This window comes from Halichoerus grypus, chromosome 5 (assembly GCF_964656455.1).
Source record: "Halichoerus grypus chromosome 5, mHalGry1.hap1.1, whole genome shotgun sequence".
NCBI classification, from domain to species: Eukaryota; Metazoa; Chordata; class Mammalia; order Carnivora; family Phocidae; genus Halichoerus; species Halichoerus grypus.
Window position 1 is genome coordinate 146,610,288 of NC_135716.1, and position 24,121 is coordinate 146,634,408.

At 37.1% G+C, this 24,121-nt stretch overlaps 1 protein-coding gene across 2 annotated transcripts in view; it reads right to left on the bottom strand.

The window, feature by feature from the left end:
* Positions 1-24,121, bottom strand: part of ZFYVE9 (zinc finger FYVE-type containing 9) — a 181,549-nt gene that overhangs the window by 43,360 nt on the left and 114,068 nt on the right. For both annotated transcript variants that reach the window (XM_036101423.2, XM_036101418.2), the window contains 3 exons: positions 22,387-22,507; positions 18,812-18,934; positions 16,273-16,428 (listed from right to left, as the gene is read on the bottom strand). In XM_036101423.2, the coding sequence (XP_035957316.2) occupies positions 16,273-16,428; positions 18,812-18,934; positions 22,387-22,507 (400 nt within the window). The remainder of the gene's footprint in view (positions 1-16,272; positions 16,429-18,811; positions 18,935-22,386; positions 22,508-24,121) is intronic.

Here is a 24,121-nt window from a genome sequence, read left to right on the forward strand (position 1 = left end):
TACTTCCCAACACCTCACTCCCTGTGCAAATATTAACTCAAAATGAATTTAGATCTATATGTAAGAGCTACAACTATAAAACTTCCAGAAAAAAAATACAGGAGAAAATTTTTGTGACTTTGGGTTAAGGTAATGATTTCTTAGGAATCTAAAGTATAAACTATAAAAGAAAAACTGATAAACTGGACTTCATCAAAATTTAAAACTTATACTCTTTGAAAGACAGTCAAGAAAATGAAAAGACAAGCCATGCACTGGAATATAAGATTTGTAAAATGCACTATCCGATAAAGGACTTGTATCCAAAATTTATAAAGTACTAAAAACTCACTAAGAAAACTCAATTTTTAAATGGGCAAAAGAAGAGCTACAGACGGTAAGTAAGCATATGAAACGATGCTCAATATCATTAATCATTAGGGAAATGCAAATTAAAACTACAATGAGATGCTACAACAAACTCATTAGAAAAGCAAAAACAAAAAAAAATTTAAGCTCTGGGGGAGCAAGATGGCGGAGGAGTAGGAGACCTGGATTTCGTCTCCTCTCAGGAATTCAGCTGGATAGGGGTCAAAGCATTCCGAACACCTACGAACTCAACAGGAGATCGAAGAAAAGAAGAGCAACAACTCTCTGAACAGAAAAGCACCACTTTCTGGAAGGTAGGACGTGCGGAGAAGTGAATCCGAGGCGATATTCGGGAGGATAGACAGTGGGGAGGGGCCTCCGTCGGCCGTTTCTGGCAAGTGATAGAGCCGCGGAGCACAAAATCGGAACTTTTAGAAGTCAGCTCCGCTGAGGGACGTCTCCGGTGGCTAAGTGGGGGGTGGAACCCTCGCGGGACAGTGTGGTCTCAGGACCCTCGGGGTCACATAAAGACTGGGGGTGCCTGAGTGCGGCAGAGCTCCCAGGTATCGGAGCGGGGAAGCCGGCTGCAGAGACGGAGCCGAAGCGTGGACTCTCAGCTCGGGGTTGTCATAAACCGTGATCCGCGGCACAGTCGGGCCACTGCTCCTCCAGCAGGGACCCAAAAAGCGGCAGATCCGGGAAGACTCACCTTTTTCCCCCGGGAGGAGAGGCGCGGGAGCACACCGCAGGGATCTGCTGGGTTTGGAGACTCCACACGGGGTCGGATGCCAGAGACAGAAACGCGCGGTCACAGGCCGGGTGAGCACAGAGTGCGGCCGGAGACTGGGGAGACGGGAGTGACTGACTGCTTTTCTCTGGGGGCTCACTGAGGAGCAGGGCCCGAGTTCTCGGCTCCTCCGAGGCGGAGATTGGGAGGCTGCCATTTTCACTCTCCGCCTCCAGAGCTGTACAGAAAGCTTGCAGAGAACAAAAGCTCCCCACAGCAAACCCGAGCAGATTACTTAGCCCGGACCGGCAAGGGCGGGGCAATTCTGCCTCCGGCAAAGACTTTTGGAAACCACAGCAACAGGCCCCTCCCCCAGAAGATCAGCGAGAACAGCCAGCCAAGACCAAGTTTACTGATCAATGAGAATGGCAGAACTCCAGCGCTAGGGGAATAATGCACATAGAATTCATGGCTTTTTTACCATGATTCTTTAGTCTTTCAAAGTTAATTATTTTTTTTAACTGTTTTTTTTTTTGAATTTTTCTTTTTCCCTTTTTCAACCAACATCTTATCAATCCCTTTTTAAAAAAAAAAAATTTTATTTTTCATTTTTATTTTTCATTTTTAGAGTCATATTCTATCCCTTCATAGTAGTTACCCGTATTTTTGGCATATATATATATAAGTTGTTCTCTCTTTAAAATTTTGAGATAGTTTCTTCTAACAGATCAAAATATACCCTAAATCTCTAGTGTATGGTTTTTGTCTACTCCCCTGCCTGATCACATTCTCTCCCTTTTTTTTTTCTTTTTCTTTTTTCAAACAACTTCTTATCAATTCCTTTTATAAAATTTTTTATAATTTTCATCTTTACAGTCATATTCCATCCCTTCATCATATCAACCCTTATTTTTGTACATATATAAGTTTTTCTTTCTTTAAAATTTTGGGAGGCACTTTCTTCTAACAGACCAAAATACACCCAAAATCTAGTGGGTGGCACTGATCTATATACCAGCCTGATCATATTTGATCACATTCTGTTTTTTTTGTTTTGTTCTGTTTTTGTTTGTTTTTACCTTTTTCTTTTTCTTTTTCTTTTTTCTCTCTTTCCCTTTCTTTTCCCACTGCTTCAGGTCTTTTCTGATTTGTTTAGAGTATATTTTCTGGGAACATTGTTACCCTGTTAGCAGTTTGTTCTCTCATTAATCTAGTCTCCTCTGGACAAAATGACAAGACGGAAAAAATCACCTCAACAAAAAGAACAAGAGGTAGTACCGACTGCCAGGGACCTACTCAATACGGACATTAGTACAATGTCAGATCTAGAGTTCAGAATCATCACTTTAAAGATACTAGCTGGGCTTGAAAAAAGCATGGAAGTTATTAGAGTAACCCTTTCTGGAGAAGTAAAAGAACTAAAATCTAACCAAGTAGAAATCAAAAAGGCTATTAATGAGGTGCAATCAAATATGGTGGCACTAACTGCTAGGATAAATGAGGCAGAAGAGAGAATCAGTGATATAGAAGACCAAATGATGGAAAATAAAGAAGCTGAGAAAAAGAGAGATAAACAACTACTGGATCACGAGGGCAGAATTCGAGAGATAAGCGATACCATAAGATGAAACAACATTAGAATAATTGGGATCCCAGAAGAAGAAGAAAGAGAGAGAGGGGCAGAAGGTATAATGGAGCAAATTATAGCAGAGAACTTCCCTAATTTGGGAAAGGAAACAGGCATCAAAATCCAGGAGGCACAGAGAACCCCTCTCAAAATCAATAAAAATAGGTCAACACCCTGACATCTAATAGTAAAACTTACGAGTCTCAGAGACAAAGAGAAAATCCTGAAAGCAGCTCGGGAGAAGAGATATGTAACCTACAATGGCAGAAACATTAGATTGGCAACAGACCTATCCACAGAGACCTGGCAGGCCAGAAAGGACTGGCAGGATATATTCAGAGCACTAAATGAGAAAAATATGCAGCCAAGAATACTATATCCAGCTAGGCTGTCATTGAAAATTGAAGGAGAGATAAAAAGCTTCCAGGACAAACAAAAACTAAAGGAATTTGCAAACACGAAACCAACCCTACAAGAAATCTTGAAAGGGGTCCTCTAAGCAAAGAAAGAGCCTAAAAGCAACATAGACCAGAAAGGAACACAGACAATATACAGTAACAGTCACCTTACAGGCAATACAATGGCACTAAATTCCTATCTTTCAATAGTTACCCTGAATGTAAATGGGCTAAATGCCCCAATCAAAAGACACAGGCTATCAGATTGGATTAAAAAACAAGACCCATCAATATGCTGTCTGCAAGAGACTCATTTTAGACCCAAAGACACCCCCAGATTGAAAGTGAGCGGGTGGAAAACCATTTATCATGCTAATGGACACCAAAAGAAAGCTGAGGTGGCAATCCTTATATCAGACAAATTAGATTTTAAACCAAAGACTGTAATAAGAGATGGGGAAGGACACTATATCCTACTTAAAGGGTCTATCCAACAAGAAGATCTAACAATTGTAAATATCTATGCCCCTAACATGGGAGCAGCCAATTATATAAGGCAATTAATAACAAAAGCAAAGAAACACATTGACAACAATAAAATAATAGTGGGGGACTTTAACACCCCCCTCACTGAAATGGACAGATCATCTAAGCAAAAGATCAACAAGGAAATAAAGATTTTAAATGACACACTGGACCAAATGGACTTCACAGACATATTCAGAACATTCCATCCCAAAGCAACGGAATACATATTCTTCTCTAGTGCCCATGGAACATTCTCCAGAATCGATCACATCCTAGGTCATAAATCAGGTCTCAACCGGTACCAAAAGACTGGGATCATTCCCTGCCTATTTTCAGACCACAGTGCTTTGAAACTAGAACTCAATCACAAGAGGAAAGTCAGAAAGAACTCAAATACATGGAGGCTAAAGAGCATCCTACTAAAGAATGAATGGGTCAACCAGGAAATTAAAGAATTAAAAAAATTCATGGAAACCAATGAAAATGAAAACACAACTATTCAAAATCTTTGGGATGCAGCAAAGGCAGTCCTAAGAGGCAAGTATATAGCAATACAAGCCTTTCTCAAGAAACAAGAAAGGTCTCAAGTACACAACCTAACCCTACACCTAAAGGAGCTAGAGAAAGAACAGCAAATAAAGCCTAAACCCAGCAGGAGAAGAGAAATAATAAAGATCAGAGCAGAAATCAATGAAATAGAAACTAAAAGAACAGTAGAACAGATCAACGAAACTAGGAGCTGGTTCTTTGAAAGAATTAACAAGATTGATAAACCCCTGGCCAGACTTATCAAAAAGAAAAGAGAAATGACCCAAATCAACAAAATCATGAATGAAAGAGGAGAGATCACAACCAACACCAAAGAAATACAAACAATTATAAGAACATATTATGAGCAACTCTATGCCAGCAAATTAGATAACCTGGAAGAAATGGATGCATTCCTAGAGATGTATCAACTACCAAAACTGAACCAGGAAGAAACAGAAAACCTGAACAGACCTATAACCACTAAGGAAATTGAAGCAGTCATCAAAAATCTCCCAAAAAAACAAAAGCCCAGGGCCAGATGGCTTCCCAGGGGAATTCTACCAAACATTTAAAGAAGAATTAATACCTATTCTTCTGAAACTGTTCCAAAAAATAGAAATGGAAGGAAAACTTCCAAACTCATTTTATGAGGCCACCATTACCTTGATCCCAAAACCAGACAAAGACTCCATTAAAAAGGAGAACTACAGACCAATATTCCTGATGAACATGGATGCAAAAATTCTCACCAAAATACTAGCCAATAGGATCCAACAGTACATTAAAAGGATTATTCACCACGACCAAGTGGGATTTATCCCTGGGCTGCAAGGTTGGTTCAACATCCACAAATCAATCAACGTGATACAATACATTAACAAAAGAAAGAACAAGAATCATATGATCCTCTCAATAGATGCAGAAAAAGCATTTGACAAAGTACAGCATCCTTTCTTGATCAAAACTCTTCAGAGTATAGGCATAGAGGGTACATACCTCAATATCATAAAAGCCATCTATGAAAAACCTACAGCAGATATCATTCTCAATGGGGAAAAACTGAGAGCTTTCCCCCTAAGGTCAGGAACGCGGCAGGGATGACCACTCTCAGCACTGTTATTCAACATAGTACTAGAAGTCCTAGCCACAGCAATCAGACAACAAAAAGAAATAAAAGGCATCCAAATCGGCAAAGAAGAAGTCAAACTCTCACTCTTTGCAGATGATATGATACTTTATGTGGAAAACCCCAAAGACTCCACCCCAAAACTGCTAGAACTCATACAGGAATTCAGTAAAGTGGCAGGATATAAAATCAATGCACAGAAGTCAGTGGCATTCCTACAAACCAACAACAAGACAGAAGAAAGAGAAATTAAGGAGTCGATCCCATTTACAATTGCACCCAAAACCATAAGATACCTAGGCATAAATCTAACCAAAGAGGCAAAGGATCTGTACTCAGAAAACTATAAAATACTCATGGAAGAAATTGAGGAAGACACAAAGAAATGGAAAAACGTTCCATGCTCATGGATTGGAAGAACAAATATTGTGAAGATGTCAATGCTACCTAGAGCAATCTACACATTGAATGCAATCCCCATCAAATTACCATCCACTTTTTTCAAAGAAATGGAACAAATAATCCTAAAATTTGTATGGAACCAGAAAAGACCCCGAATAGCCAGAGGAATGTTGAAAAAGAAAAGCAAAGCTGGCGGCATCACAATTCCGGACTTCCAGCTCTATTACAAAGCTGTCATCATCAAGACAGTATGGTACTGGCACAAAAACAGACACATAGATCAATGGAACAGAATAGAGAGCCCAGAAATGGACCCTCAACTCTATGGTCAACTAATCTTTGACAAAGCAGGAAAGAATGTCCAATGGAAAAAAGACAGTCTCTTCAACAAATGGTGTTGGGAAAATTGGAGAGCCACATGCAGAAGAATGAAACTGGACCATTTCCTTACACCACACACAAAAATAGACTCCAAATGGTTGAAAGACCTCAATGTGAGACAGGAGTCCATCAACATCCTAAAGGAGAACACAGGCAGCAACCTCTTCGACCTCAGCCGCAGCAACTTCTTCCTAGAAACATTGCGAAAGGGGGCGCCTGGGTGGCTCAGTTGGTTGGGCGACTGCCTTCGGCTCAGGTCATGATCCTGGAGTCCCTGGATCGAGTCCCGCATCGGGCTCCCTGCTCAGTGAGGAGCCTGCTTCTCCCTCTAACCCTCCCCCCTCTCATGTACTCTCTCTCTCTCATTCTCGCTCTCTCAAATAAATCTTTAAAAAAAAAAAAGAAAGAAAGAAAGAAACATCGCCAAAGGCAAGGGAAGCAAGGGCAAAAATGAACTATTGGGACTTCATCAAGATAAAAAGCTTCTGCAAAGCAAAGGAAACAGTCAACAAAACCAAAAGACAACCGACAGAATGGGAGAAGATATTTGCAAATAACATATCAGATAAAGGGCTAGTATCCAAAATCTATAAAGAACTTATCAAACTCAACACCCAAAGAACAAATAATCCAATCAAGAAATGGGCAGAAGACAAGAACTCTTTTTTCCAAGGAACACATCCAAACGGCCAACAGACACATGAAAAAGTGCTCAATATCGCTCGGCATCAGGGAAATCCAAATCAAAACCTCAGTGAGATACCACCTCACACCAGTCAGAATGGCTAAAATTAACAAGTCAGGAAATGACAGATGTTGGCGGGGATGCAGAGAAAGGGGAACCCTCCTACACTGTTGGTGGGAATGCAAGCTGGTGCAGCCACTCTGGAAAACACTATGGAGGTTCCTCAAAAAGTTGAAAATAGAGCTACCATATGATCCAGCAATTGCACTACTGGGCATTTACCCCAAAGATACAAAAGTAGGGATCCAAAAGGGTACGTGCACCCCGATGTTTATAGCAGCAATGTCCACAATAGCCAAACTGTGGAAAGAGCCAAGATGTCCATCGACAGATGAATGGATAAAGAAGATGTGGTATACATATACAATGGAATATTATGCAGCCATTAAAAGGAATGAGATCTTGCCATTTGCAACGACGAGGATGGAACTGGAGGGTATTATGCTGAGCGAAATAAGTCAAACAGAGAAAGACATGTATCATATGACCTCACTGATATGAGCAATTCTTTTTTTTTTTTTTTTTTAAGATTTTGTTTATTTATTTGACAGAGAGAGATACACAGCGAGAGAGAGAACACAAGCAGGGGGAGTGGGAGAGGGAGAAGCAGGCTTCCCACAGAGCAGGGAGCCCGATGCGGGGCTCGATCCCAGGACCCTGGGATCATGACCTGAGCCGAAGGCAGACGCTTAACGACTGAGCCACCCAGGCGCCACCATGATATGAGCAATTCTTAATCTCAGGAAACAAACTGAGGGTTGCTGGAGTGGGGGGTGGGGTGGGAGGGATGGGGTGACTGGGTGATACACACTGGGGAGGGTATGTGCTCTGGTAAGCACTGTGAATTGTGCAAGACTGTTGAATCTCAGATCTGTACCTCTGAAACAAATAATGCAATATATGTTAAGGAAGAAAAAAAAAAAAGAAGATAGCAGGAAGGGAAGAATGAAGGGGGGGAAATCGGAGGGGTAGACGAACCATGAGAGACGATGGACTCTGAAAAACGAACTGAGGGTTCTAGAGGGGAGGGGGATGGGAGGATGGGTTAGCCTGGTGAGGGGTATTGAGGAGGGCACGTTCTGCATGGAGCACTGGGTGTTATGCACAAACAATGAATCATGGAACACTACATCTAAAACTAACGATGTAATGTATGGGGATTAACATAACAAAAAAAAATAAAAAAAAATTTAAAAAGGCAGTATCAAGTGCTGGCAAGGATCCAGAATAACTGGAACTTTTCATACATACAATACATACATACATCCAATCATATGGATGAATCTCAAAAGCATTATGCTAAATGAAATAAGCCAAATACAAATGTGGGATTCCATTTATAAAACCTTCTGGAAAATACCAAACCATAGGGAAAGAAATCAAATTGATAGTTGCTAGGAGCAGAAGTTAAGGGGAGGGGATTAAATACAAAGGGACATGAAGCAAGGTTTAGAGATGATGGAAATATTGTTTATGCTGATTTTCGTGGTGGTTACCTGACTGTATCTGTTAATCTACACTCACTAAACTCTATGTTGGAAAAGGTGAATATTACTGTATATAAATTATACCTCAATAAACCTGACTACAAAAACTCAGAGAACTTTAGTAATAGACTTGCACAAAATTAAGGATAAAAAGAAAATCCTAAAAGTCCAAGAGCGAAAAAAGAAAAAAAAAAAACTAGACTGAAGATGCCAAAAGACAATGGAGTCATATCTTCAAAGTACTTGCTAAGGGGAGGTAAAAGGAAGAAAGTAAGGATTGAGAGAACGGAGAGGAAAGGGAGGGGGAAAAAATCTGTTAACCTAGAATTTTGTAACCAATGAATTATTCAAGAGGGATGCAAAGTAAAAAAATTTCAGATATACAAAGGCTAATGGAGTTTACCAACCAGAAAGATTCACTAAGAGAACTAATAAAAAGAAGTATTTCAGCAAGAAGAGCAAGTCCAAATGGAAACACAAGATACTAAAACAACAGATATGGAGAAAATATAATGGCAAATTTAGTAATTTTGATTGAACTGAATAATGATAGTGATCTTTGATACTAACAATGAATAGTGAATTGATAAATATAAATAAAAACATATTTTTCTTCTACAACAAAAGGCAAAACAAACTATAGGCAACAACAGTAAGACTGGTGAAGGTACCAGATGAGTAAAGTATGTTTTAGGTCTGTGTCATGCTTAAGAGGATAAAAATCCTGTGTGGGAGGCAGAATTCTGTCTGCCTCCTGGCATATATGCCTTGTTTAATTCCCTCTCCTTGAGCGATGGCAGCACCTATGAACAAAATGGAATGTACCCCCAGGTTAGGTTATTAATCAGTGGGCTTGGAGTTAATCAGTGGGGAGATTATCAGCATGGGCTGATAAATCTAGGTCTAGGGGTCAGAGATTCAAAGCAGAAACATATACTCCTGCTGACCTGGAAGAAAGGAAACATCACTGTTGTAAACTATCCATGGAGCCAGGAAGCCATGGAACTGCAGGCTCCCAAAGCCAACAGATATCAAGAAAATGGGGATTTGCAAGGAAATGAACTCTGCCAACAACCAGAGGACCCTGAGCTCCAAATGAGAAACCTCACCACAGCTGACACCTTGAGGCATGGTTAGCGGATGATTCATCTAAGCTGTGCCTGGACTCCTAACCCATGGAAACCGTGAGATAATAAATGTGTGTTATTTCAAGTTACTAAGTTTGTCGCTTAGAAATACATCAATAGAAAACTAATACCTACTGAATAACTTAACTGTTAGAAAAAGGTCATAATTGAGAATGTATGTTAAAAAAAAATGATTAAAGGAATCCCCAAGAGAATACTAATATTATAGAAACATGGGTGAAAGAGATAAGCAGGGACATATTTGTCACAGAAGACAAAATATGTATAACCAATAAATATATGCTCAGCCTCATTAATATATTAGTGAAATGCAAATCATACTGAGATACTATTTTATATCCACCAGATTAGCAAAAATTAAAACCCTGATAATATCAAATGTTGGTAACTCTTATACGCTGGGGATGGGGACACATAGATATAAACTCGTAAATTACTCTGGGCAATAGTTTGACATCATCTAATAAAGTCGAAGATATCCATACCCTACAAACCAGCAATTCTACTCCTAAGTGTTCATGTATAAAAATTTTAAAGAACATGTCTGAATAACATAAACTGGTAAGAACAGCAAATTATTCATCAGTATTAATAAACTGTGGTAAAGTTATATAATAGGTATAAAACAGTAACTGAAAATGAATGGACTGAAACACTAGAGCTATGAACAAATGTCAGAAACATATGGTGGAATGAAAAAAGCAAACTACATAAAATATATACAGTGTGATACCATTTGTATAAGTCTAAAAACATGTATAACACAATGTATTATAATCCTTAGTGATGCAAAACATTTGTGATAAAATTATAGAGAAAAGCAAGAAAACTCTAACACAAGATTGAAGTCAGTGGCTGCCTAAGGGCTGGGGAAGTTTGGAAGGAAGATATAATCAGGATTGGTCATTGATCAATGCTTCAGTGGGTTGCTCATTTTTATTTCCGAAGTTGAGTATTTTGTTTATGGGTGGTTATTTTGTTGTTATGCTTTATAACTTGCATAATTATTAAAATATATATATTTACATTCTTTTATATATACCAAACAATTTTTTAAAGATAAATAAAAAAGTTGAGAGGAAGAGATTACTTCTATCTGCGAGGATTATTAGGGAAGAGTTCGTGGAGAAAGTCATCTTTGAATAAGACTTAAGAAAACTGATAGGATTCAGATAGTTGGGATAGTACGAAATAGCATGGTGATGGTGAGGCACCACGATCACGGGTAATGAAATAAGAAATCATCAGAGTATATAAAGAACTGAGAAATGTTTAGTTTGAGAGACTACTAGTGGAAATGAGACTAGAAAATAGGATCAGATTATACAGAGTACTGAATGCCAGAGTACATGTTTTATTCTAAAGGCAATACAAAACCCATGAAGATTTTTGAGTAAGAGAGGAAAACAACCAGAGATTAACTCCAGAAAAAATAATCTGGTAGATACAATTCTCATTTCATTCAAATCCATGTTCTGAATATTTGTCTGGAAAAAAAAAGTACAAAACATGGAGGAAGGGAGGAGAAATGGCAAGAAACAATATACAACCTAGAATCTCCCATGGCACTATAATAACCACAAGGCATCCCAAAACTCTCAGGATGTTATTACTCATAAAATGTAAATTTCCCCCTCACTGTGGAAAACATAAGCAACTATGTATGACAAAAAAATTTACATATGCTAAATAAACATATATGGATATATATATATATATACACACACGTTATTATTAAATACATGTAGTTTAGATTAAAAACTCATATGAAATTATAAAGGAAATTCATTCAAGGGCTTCTAAGGGTTTTTGAGTAATTTATGGCAAAGTAATCACCACACAAGTGACAGACTTTTCAAATAGGATTTCACATTCAGGAAATTTAAGACAGAATTTGCCGATTCCACACAATGTGCTACACAGAAGAGAAAAAATACTAGGATCATTTCAGAACACTTAAAAGATGTTTCCATTTATTTAAAAAAACATGGTGAAATTATATATCAAGTTACTACCTTGATGATCTAAAAGCAGGATTCTTAATAAAACAGGCATGCATACCTGTTCTTTAAAACTGCTGTACTATTAATATATACACATAGAAGCAATAGACATAATGTAAAGAATACTGGTCTGTGAGCCTTAGTCCTAATTCTGCCACCATCTAGGTCTGTGATTTAGATAAGCCTTTAACACCTCTCATTTTCCTCATCTAAAAAACAAAGAGTTTGTACCAGATGATCTAAGATACCTCCTAGTCCCAGTATTTTATGAGCTGTGAAATGATTCCTACTTGAGGAGAGACTCTTATGGCTTACTTGTTTATGCCTCTGAAATGCTTTTTACTCAGATATACATGCACATGCCCTCATCTGTATTATAGATAATATTTAAAACAGCTTACATGGGTTATAGTCTGACCTCAGACTATCACCATTACTTTACTATCAGTTCAAAGTAATTTTGTTGTAGAATTTTTGCATTTTAATTTGATAGTTCAAAATGAATTCTACTGATATATAAGGATAATTCTGAAAAGTGAGTAACCACTTATGGTAAACATATATTTTAATGACTCATGCAATGATTCACAGCCTTTCCTTGTTGGTATTTCTCAGAGTTCCATTCACATCTAGTCTCCTCTCACTGACCTATCCCATTCATAACCATCGTTTCAACAATCACATAAATGCTAGGTCTCCCAATCTCAGACCTACTTCCTGAGGTCCATATCCATATATTCACTGTCCATTTACATATCACCATCAGTTGTCAATATTTCAAATTTAACACTGGACAAAGAACCAATCTCCTGCTCCTCTGCCAAATCTGTTCTTCTTCTATTTATCATCTCGATGAATAAGAACAAAGTCCACTCAGATGTCCAAGTCAGAAATCTGAAGCCACTTGCCTCTTCTCACCCCTCACATCCAGTTAGTTACCAAATCCTATTGAACTGAAACATTACTGTCTTTTATTTCTTCTCAATATTCTTTGTTCCCACTGATATTAATTACTTTATTAAACCCTGATAATTTAACTTCTTGCTGGATCCTGACAACAGCTTTTTTAAAAATCAATTTTAAAATAACAAAGTGTTGGTGAGGATGTAGAGAAAAGCGACCCTCTTGCACCACTGCTGGGAATATAAATTGGTGCAGTCACTAAGGAAAACAGTATGGAGGTTCCTCAAAAATAAAAAATAGAACTGGGGTGCCTCGGTGGCTCAGTCAGTCGAGCGTCTGACTCCTGATTTTGGCTCAGGTCATGATCTCAGGTTCCTGGGATTGAGCCCCGCACTCCACAGAGTCCGCTTGGAATTCTCTCTCTCTCCCTTTCTATCTGCCCCTCCCCCCACTCACACTATCTCTCTAAAATAAATAAAATCCTTAAAAAAATAAATAAATATAAAAAACAGAACTGCCATATGATCCAGCAATTCCACTTATGGGTATTTATCTGAAGAGAATGAAAACACACCCCATGTTCGTTACATCATCATTTACAATAGCCAAGACATGGAAACAATCTAAGTGTCCATCAACAGATGAATGGATAAAGAAAATGTGGTGTGTATATATATATATACACACACACACACACACACACACACACACACACACACACACATTCACAATGGAATATTATTCAGCCATAAAAAAAGAAAATTCTGTCATTTGCAACAACATGGATGGAACTTGATGGCATTATTTTAAGTAAAATATTGAGGTCAGAGAAAGACAAATAACATATGATATCACATTTATATGTAGAATCTAAAAAACAAACAAACAAACAAAAAACCATAGGACTCCTAGATGCAGAGAACAGACTGGTGGGGAAGGATGGGGGTTGAGAGGGTGGGTAAAATCAGTGAAAGAGGTCAAAAGGTACAAAGTTCCAGTTATAACACAAATTAGTACTGAGGATGTATGTACAGCATGGGAACTATAGTTAACAATACTGTATTGTATATTTGAAAGCTGCTAAGAGAGATCTTAAAAGTTTTCATCAGCAAGAAAAAGATTTTTGACTATGTATGAAAATGGACGTTAACTAAACTTACTGTGATCATTTCACAGTAAATACAAATACCAAATCATTATATTTTACATCTGAAACTAATGTTACATGTCAATTATATCTCAACAAAAAAATGTTTAAGTCAATCTTATTGGGGTATAATATCATGCAATAAAACCCAGAGATTTTAAGTATATAGTTCAATATAGTTTTGACAAATGTAAACATTCGTGTAATCCCTATCACTATCATCCCTATCCTATATAAAATATTTATATAATCCCAGAAAGCTCCCAGGGCCCCTCTGTAGTCAGTTGCAACACCTGCACACCCAACTCACCCCAGGCAAACAGTGATCTAATTTCTATCACCACAGACTCATTTTGCCTGTTCTGGAGAATCATGTAAATGGAATCACGTAATATGTACTTTTTTGTGCCTGGCTTCTTTCGTTCAGCACAATGTCTGTGATATTCATCCATGTTATTGTATATATCAGCAATTTGTTTTTTATTCTTGAGCAGTATTCTAGTGCTTATCTACTATAATATTTTGTTTACCCACTGTTACTGCTTCTTAATTCTTACCTGCCACCATATACAAAGATTTTGATCCATTTTCATATTGCTTAAGTCATCTTTCTAAAATGCAAATCTGATTCTGTCACTCATTTTTTCCAATTGTTCCTCATTGCCTACACAATAAAGGAGGGACCCCTGAACAATACTTTCATGAACCGCCCACGCTTTAGCCCCTAATTCCCTCTCAAAACCCACATGAATATACAATTGCTTGGACCCCCAATGCCATTTCTCTGTTTATAGTTCTTATATGTGAATACATCCAAATTGAGGAGAAAAGTAAGTGTTTCAGGTCATTTCTGGAAATAAACTTAGGTCCTGAGTAGTATATGGCCTGAAGGTTCTAAATGACTTCATATTAACCCCATACATTTTGGAATTGACACAGTAAATACCAAAGTATACTTCATAGGTATGTGGTCAGTTGTCAATGTATTGTCTTGTCCTTATGTAATATAACACCTAAATTATCACAGAGACTAAGACATAAAGGCATAATCTTTTATGGATAAGCTATAATCACACTAAAGATGTAATTTTATATCCTGCTTTTGTACTTAATTCAAGAGCATTTTCTGTGTTGTTACATTCTATTCATAAATACTACTTTTGATGGCTAAAGAATGTTCTAAAAAAGATGCATACATCTAATCAGTATAATACAGTTTTAAACCTTTCACCTATAGCTGGGTATTTAGGTTACCTCTAAATTTTTGTGTTAAATTTAAGTAATGCTGCAATAAACACTTTCATGTACAAAGTATATTTTACAATTTAGATAATTTTTTTGGCATAGAATCCCACAAGGGGAATTACTGCATTTGGAAAGTATAAATAATTTATGGGTTTTTTTTTTTTTTTAAAGATTTTATTTATTTGTCAGGGAGAGAGAGGGAGAGAGAGACAGAGCAAGCACAAGCAGGGGGAGTGGGAGAGAGAGAAGCAGGCTCCCTGAGTAGCAAAGAGCCTGATGCGGGACTCGATCCCAGGACCCTGGGATCATGACCTGAGCCGAAGGCAGCCGCTTAACCGGCTGAGCCACTCAGGCATCCCTAATTTATGGTTTTAATATATTTATAAAATATCACCATGTAATACATGAAAATAATTTTAATACCCTGGTCAACCTCACTTCCCTTTCCAAGGCTTGTTCCTCAGAGGCAATCTCTTCTATTATTCATTTGTTGTAGTTATTATACTACTCTTTCCCTATTTGCCAACCACAGATATCGTTTTTTTACTTCCTGTTATGATAATGAGAATTTAGTTCAACTGCACCACTTCTTACCTCCTCTGTTAAATCAGAGATTAACTTTGTAATGCCAAATAATACACATAAATATATTTCTTCTTTCTCAACTTATAATAGTATGTCTTTTTATTAGTTATCCTTAGTCTTTTCCAGTAGCTATGCATTTACTTTTACATTGGTAGGGCTAACAATATTTATAATTTATTTTGAAACCATAATAAAGTTGTCCATGCCAGTGGTTTTTTTAAAATTTGAAAATTAAATAAAGAATATTTATGATTATGATTATATATTGTTAGCTGAAGAAACAAGTAGTAAGTTATGATTATGCTTCCTTCTACCAGGTACCAATATCATGACCCCAAGCCACTCAAAGAAAAATATTCTTACATCATGGTCAATAGATTATCTTACAACTTTGATTCCAGCCTTTATAAAATAATAACAACCATACCAGGTAAAGTACTAAAATTTGTATTTCCTTAAGCCTTAGCAAGTTCTAACTTGCTGCTGATACCAAAGTCCAATGCCACGCTTCCAAATTTATAACTATTATTTGGCATCTGAGTCCAAAAATTTTTATCTTTTTTTTTTTTTTTTTAAGATTTTATTTATTTATTTGACAGAGAGAGAGCACAAACAGAGGGAAGGGTAGAGGGAGAGGGAGAAGAAAGCTTCCCGCCGAGCAAGGAGCCCGATGCAGGGCTTGATCCCAAGACCCCAGGAACACAACACAAGCAGAAGGCACACACTTAACCAACTGATCCACCCAGGCACGCCTCATCTTTTTTTTTTTTTAAAGTAGGCTCACACTCCAGCTTGGGAGCCCAGCGTCGGGCTTGAACTCATGAGATCAAGACCTGAGCTTAAGTCAAGAGTTGGACGCTTAACCAACTGAGCCACCCAGGTGCCCCCCAAATTTTTATTGTCTTATAAAGAGTGCAGACTAAGTCATAAAGCATTCCCACCTGCCAGAGCATCCCGATAAAGCTGCACAAAATGATTAAAGATATCCTTCGGCAAACACTTTTCATCCGGTAAACACTGTAGAAGAATGACTATCTCAGACTGACCCACTGCATGCATTCCCTTGGTTGTGAAACACCAGCACTTCCTGTTCACATCTATGAATGGAATAAAAATATAAAAATAAAGACATTCTTCTCAATCCTTACCTTTAAAAAATGCACAGAAATCTGTTAAAATACAGCAAAGAACAAAATCGGTTATATTGAATCTGTACAATTCAACTGTGAACTATAAATGAGCCAAAGAACTACTGTAGAAAATAAAACATACGAATGCCTCTGGCTTAAATGGATACTTAGAAAAACAATGGGAAGGGAAGTAAAAGAAGTAACAGTGAAAGAAAATGCACTTGCAACTTTTAACTCATTATTAAAAGAAAACATTTCATTAAAAATAAATTAAATAAAACTAGGTATCCTAGGGCTATAATGATTAAAGAATATATCCCCCCACCTGTATTTTAAAAACATTCACTAAATAAATAAATAAATAAATAAATAAATAAATAAATAAATAAATAAATTCACTTTACCAAGAGAAAAAATTACTTATGTAGAAACAACAAAAGCCAGTATTATAGCTTTGGATTCAGGTTGTGGGCTAAATACACTTTTTAAATTTCATCTGTGACTGAAAGACTCTAGCTTTTTATTTTGTTTTTTTAAAGATTTTATTTTTAAGTAATCTCTACACCCGACATGTGGCTTGAACTTTACAATCCTGAGATCAATAAAGAGTTGCATGCTCTACTGCCTGAGCCAGTCACGTGCCCCAAGATTCTAGCTTTTTAAATTATAGTCCTTTTTGGGAGAAAATTCTAGATAAACAGCAACATGATTTTACTTGGTTTCATCCTGTAAAAAGTGGTGAAGGAATGGCTTTTCTGGACTATTTACTTCCACTTCTTCACCTTAAGGCATTGTAGAGTCCCAACAGCACAAGCCTATGTAGTTAAAAATAATGTTCAATCTTTGACACTTTTATCATTTGTACTCCATACATAATAGGATCCCCAAAGGAATTGAAATAAGATTCAAATATATAGATATCACAATGTAAATCAAAACTAATAAAAGTTCCCTTTCTTTCACTTTGGGAATTGTTACTTTATATACCTAAATAGGAAGCACCCAATACAACTGTATTAAGATGGTGTACACTTCAGGAATTCTGGGTTAGCTATTTTCTAAATGTAACTTATAAACTAGATAGGGTAAATAGAAATTTCACAAATTATTTTAAAACTTAATCCTAGAAGGAAAGGGGGCAAGCATTAATAACTGGCCAAATATACAAGGGTACAATTAACAAGTAAACCAGACCCTGCATTCTTTAATACAGAACCTCAAAGTAAGTGGCATATAGGTGTTTCTGGTGTCCGAGGTCAACTTAAAATAAGTACCCAGTGGGAATTAGAAGACAGTTCTCCAGCGCTTCTCTCCAAAACTCTGCCTATTCACATTCACCCAGGATAAATGCATTTTCTATTTTCCAACACCATCCTGGAATTAAGATTCTAATTTACTGTCCTCTTACTCATTCTGATGCCCAGAAGCTAGCCCCAAGAATTAAGAAGTCTCTTCTGAATCTTAACTTATGATGTACTGAAGTTTTACTATATGTTAGCTAACTAACCCTTCTCTCAAATAAAGGTTTGCAAATGATTAAGGTTTCTGAAATTTAAATTTAGCATGTAATGGTGAGCGCTGTGAATTGTGTAAGACTGATGAATCACAGACCTGTACCTCTGAAACAAATAAGACATTATATGTTAAAAAAAAAAAAAAGCAGGAAGGGAAAAATGAAGGAGGGGAATCAGAGGTGGAGCCGAACCATGAGAGACTATGGACTCTGAGAAACAAACTGAGGGTTTTAGAGGGGAGGGGGGTGGGGGGATGGGTTAGCCCAGTGATGGGTATTAAGGAGGGCATGTATCGAATGGAGCACTGGGTGTTATACGCAATGAATCATGGAACAAAAACTAATGATGTAATGTATGGTGACTAATATAACATAACAAAATAAAATTTAAAAAATAAATTAAAAAATAAAATGCGGAGATTCTCTAAGGAGTTGTTGAACAATTACTACCTATGTCCATTAAAAACACTGAAAAGCTTAAAAAAATAAATAAATAAATAAATCTAGCATGTAAATTATTTGACCCTCCTGGATAATTTGTCCACCTCCAACTACTCTGGTGATGAGTTGTGATTTAGCACATCCATCTCAGGAAGTTTTGTTTGGCTTTCCTCCATGGAGAATTCACCTATCTCATAAGAGTTTCAGTTAGTCCCATAGTTGTCCTCTGGGATATGTTATTTTATACAAACCAATTTCTTTGGTACCCAGTTTTCAGTAAGATGTGGCTCCATCCATATAAAAATGCTGTGTGTAATGAATTTGAAAGCTTTACTTATTATCTATGAGTCAGTAAAGTATCTCATTTTAATTTTAAAAAACAAATTTCTAACTTACAATTTACAATTTTAACCATTGACAACAAATTTGCATTTAAAACAAATACAAGTGGGTCAGGACCACCATCCTCTAATTGCTGCATTACTGAAATCTGTGATGGTTTCTCTTCCACAGCATAGTCTGTAAGGGAAGAAAACAATGTAAAAGATTAGTTAAAGGGACAAATCAAGAAATCTGATGGAGGAATGGGCTGATTATTCACAAGAAAGAGTTAAGCACTTGATTTACAGATAGGGTGAACATAGGTTTATACTGCTGTCTCAGTGTAATGCTAATAGTTCCCCTTTCATTCTCAAAAGTGACCCAGTCCAGTCTGGATGAGAACATGGTTATCCTATATATAGACTTCTCCACAAACTGACTTATGCCATAATCTAGAGACACCCCTTTAGCACATGCACCCCGCTGTTTGTAGCAGCATTATCAACAATAGCCAAACTATGAAAAGAGCTCAAATGTCCATCAGCTGATGAATGGATAAAGAAGAGGTGGCATATATATATACAATGGAATATTAGCCATCACAAAGAAAGAAATCTTGCCATTTGCAATGACTTGAATGGAGCTAGAATGTATTATGTTAAGTGAAATAAGTCAGTCAGATAAAGACAAACACCAGACGATTTCACTTGTGTGGCATTTAAGAAACAAAAAGATGAACATAGGGGAAGGAAAAAAGAGAGAGAGAGGGAAGCAAACCATAAGAGACTCTTAACATTATATATAAAGAACAAACTGAGGGTTGATGGGGAGGGGGATGGGCTAAATGGGTGATGGCTATTAAGGATGGCACTTGTGATAAGCACTAGGTGTTGTCTGTAAGTGATGAATCACTAAATTCTACACCTGAAACCAATCTTACCATATAGGTTAACTAGAATTTAAATAAAAACTTGAAAAAGAAAAATAAAGACAGCCCTTTAACAAAAATTCTCCAACTATCATAACAAGAATTTCACATATTACATGTTCTAAGACCAACATTTAAAATAATCTATGATATACAAGAAAGTGATAATACACTACTTACCTCTGAAAGGATGTTGAGGGGTTGAGGTAGAAAAGAATCTTACTTTTTATTCTATATTCTTTTGTACTGTTGAGATTTTTTTTTTACCATTAAAAAACTAAACTTTAAAAAAATGTACCCAGAAAATAAGCTAAAACTATCATAAGTGACTGGTTTCATGAGACACTTACTTGCTCTAAGTCAAGAGTTCAGCGCATATATCAATCACCAAAATCACCATTAAATCACACAACAGATTCTAAACATGGACAAGTTAACACCTGAGACCCTGCACAGAACCTTTCCCATTTAATCCCTGAAAGCACAGTATGTGATATTCAGTTATGCCATTTTGAATGATGGTAGTCTTCCCAGCTTGAGGTCAAAATCATGGATAATAACAGAAACCAAAAAACTATTTTATGGATGTAAGGGGAAATGTCTACTCTACCAATGAAAATATTTATTGAAAAGAAAAATACTAAGTCACTTTTAAAAAGAAAATATTTGTATGAAGTTATTCCACTGAAATACAAAACTGCAAAATTCTGGGCAAGAGACAGTAATATGATTTAAGTAAGTATAAACAGTTGTTGTTTCTTAGTAGGAGAGGTTTTGATAATTAGATTTAATGAAAATGGAATCTTATTTAAACAAGAGAGTAGGCCAATTTAACTTCTTGTAAGTTAAATCTAAGACTCATGAAAATAACCAAAATTGGAACCTAAGTAGTAACTTTATTAACAAAAGAATATTTTTAGGGGATCCTAGTAAAATAGCAAAGATTATATAATCAAAAGAATGCTTAACTTACATGAAAGTTCATAGTTGAACTATCTGGGACATGGCTGGATTTTATAGTCTGATACTTTCAGCCAACACTGCTGAGAGCTCGCAACAGACCCAGCACCATGGTAGGAGAAGACACGAGCATGAATTAAGACTGAAGAAATGCATGGCCTAAGTGAAAGAATCAGACCTATAAAATACCTAAATTATAGTAAGAGAAGAATATAGTAAAGGTCTATAAAAATTTCTATTCAGGGGCACCTGGGTGGCTCAGTCAGTTAAGTCTCCAACTCTTGATTTTGGCTCAGGTCATGATGTGAGATTGCGCTCCATGCTGGGCTCCACATTCAGCATGGAATCTACTCGAGCCTCTCTCCTCCCTCTCCCTCCACCTCTGCTCCTCCCCCTGCTAATGCATGCACATGTGCTCTCTTTCTCTCTCTAAAGTAAATAAAATCTTAAAAGAAAAAAACGAATTTGTATTCAAACAGAGATGATGTAAAACACTACTACAGAGCAGCATTGGTAAGGATTCAGAGAGGAGCTTTTCATTAATCTGGATTTTGAAAGGTTGAGGAGTTCTTCAAGGAGTCTACAGTATACAAGGGTAGTCTAGGCAGAGGAAAGGAAGATAAGGAAAGTATTAATTATACATCTACTTTGCCCCAGACACTGTTCTTGCTACATAGTTTCAGGTATGAAATCTGATTTAATATTCACAATGACTTTTAAGTAGGTGTAGTTACTTGAGATTAGGAAAAAGATTCAGGGAGGATAAATAACCTGCCCACTGGGTCACAGCTCAAAATAAGGGTACTAGGATTAAAACCCAGGTTTGTCCAGTTTTGCAGCCCATTCTCTCCTGACTATTCCACAGCATAAGAAAAAACATGGAAGGGTGGAAAGTGAATATTCAGAAAACAGTAAACGATCTGTAGTGTGCATGAAGTACTGGGGTACTGGCTGGAAATAAAGTTAGAAAGGTAAGTTGAGATAAAGTTATAAGGAACATTGTATGCTAAAATAATTAATTTATACTGAAGACACTGGGAATCCACTGAATGTTTCTAAGTCAGAGCAATATGATAATATCTATGTTTAAAAAGATGATTGGCAACAACACGGAAGATAAAATAAAGGAGAGAAAGACTGAAGGCAAGGAGACCAGGTAGAAGACTAGGAAAAAACTGTGGAAAGATTATTGACAAACCATCTCCTAAAAATGTACTAACTAGATGCTGATCTGCATCTATCAACAACAGACTTTCACATAAAGATAAGCATTCTTTTGATTGGATAGTCATTTTACTTCTTACCAGAACTCACTAAAAATTTTAACAATAAAATTACTATTTATGTTCAGTGCTCTCCATTTATTATATGTACATTTCAGAATGTATAATATACTGCAAAACAAAAAGTTAATGTCCTGACTGTTCAATCAGGTGGGCCAAATCCTAGAACCATAAGCAACTCTTCAGAGTATTATGTGCTTTGAAATAAAAGAAAAAACTGTCAATGAAGTACATTTATACTATAATTAAAAATATGTCCTTCGAACAAATGAAATGACCTTATAATACAAAAACATAAATATCTACTCTAAAACTATCAGTAACAGCAACAATTATTTTCATGGCACTGAGTGGTTGTTTTCTCTGTTGGAGAAGAAAAAGGTGGTTATCATTCGAATTCTCTCTCTTTCCCTTAATTAGAAGACAACATCCGGCATCCTGCAATTACTATCCCTGTTTAAATATGTAAGTCCACATACCTCCTTTCACACCAGTGGATATGAGAATGGGGGGAAGGCCATCTTCAGGAATTAGGTTCATTGCACTGCCAACAGGACTTCCAACCTGAGTTATACTCCCAGAGAACAGAGAAATATCTGTCTAGAAAAAGCAAATCAGCAAAGTGAGCTTTACAGAGAGATCAAGACTTTAGCAGAATATTGTTGAGAATATAAATGTGAATTTAAGTGAAAATGTGGAATTCATACTTTTTGAAAAATAGCGTAAGTTTTTCATTAACCTGTGGTTTCCCAAAGGCCTGGGTTTATACTACGAAAATATTTCCAACTGTAGAGTTTCTCTTTTTGACATCACCAAATCATAATAATGAGGGAAGAGGCCTTGTAGCCTGGGTTAAAGCTTTCTCTACCCGGGTTTCCTCTGCCATAAAAGAAAGTATTTTTAAAAACTGCAGGGGCGCCTGGGTAGCTCAGTCGTTAAGCGTCTGCCTTCGGCTCAGGTCATGATCCCAGGGTCCTGGGATCAAGCCCCACATCGGGCTCCCTGCTCCGGGGGAAGCCTGCTTCTCCCTCTCCCACTCCCCCTGCTTCTGTTCCCTCTCTCCCTGTGTCTCTCTCTGTCACATAAATAAATAAAATCTTAAAAAAAAAAAAAAAAAAACTGCAGTGGCAACAGAAACAAAGTTTCAAAGTTATCTCAACTTCTGAAACTTTAATGCATTTGGGTCCACTTAAAGTCTCATTTACATTGCTTTTTTATGTATTTTTTTTTTTAAGATTTTATTTATTTATCAGAGAGAGAGCGTGTGAGAGCACAAGCAGGGGGAAGTGGCAGGCCGAGGGAGAAGCAGGCTCCCTGCTGAGCAAAGAGCCAGATGCAGGACTCCATCCCAGGACCCTAGGATCATGACCTAAGCTGAAAGCAGATACTTAACCGACTGAGCCACCTAGGCGTCCCTTACATTGCTTTTTAAAAATAACTTTGACAGATGCCTGAGTGATTCAGTCGGTTAAGTATCCCTGACTCTTGATTTCGGCTCAGGTCATCTCAGGGTCGTGAGACCGAGCCCCTTGTCGGGCTCTGTGGGGCATGGAGCCTGCTTAAAATTCTCTCTTACCCTCTCCCTCCTTCCCTACCCACCCCCCCTTTTTCTCTTTAAAAAATAAATAATTAAAAAAATAAAAATAAAATAAAAATAACTTTGAGAATAGTGGTGATGGTTGTGCAGCAATGTGAATGGACTTAATACCACTGGTTTGTACACTTAAAAATGATTAAAATGGCAGGTTCTATGTCATGTATATTTTACCACAATAAAAAAGAGGGAAAAATTAACTGATAAAATACAGAGATACAGAGACAAGAGGGAAAAATTAACTGATAAAATACAGAGATTAAAGGAGTGCCTGGGTGGCTCAGTCAGCTAAGCATCCGACTCTTGATTTCGGCTCAGGTTGTGATCTCAGGGTCCTGGGTCCAGGCCCCATGGTGGGCTCCAGGCTCAGCAGGGAGTCTACTGGAGGATTTCTCTCCCTCTCCCTCTGCCCCTCCCCATGCTTGCCCTCTCCCTCTCTCTCTCTCTCTCAAATAAATAAATGAATCTTTAGAAAAATACAGATTAAGTCATTGTTTTCATTTACTATGCAATGAAATAAAACTATATGTTCATTTTTCTTTGCATTAATATGAAGATCACATTAACTACACTTTAACAAAGTATAATGTTGAAACACACATTTGGGGTGGAGTTAAATC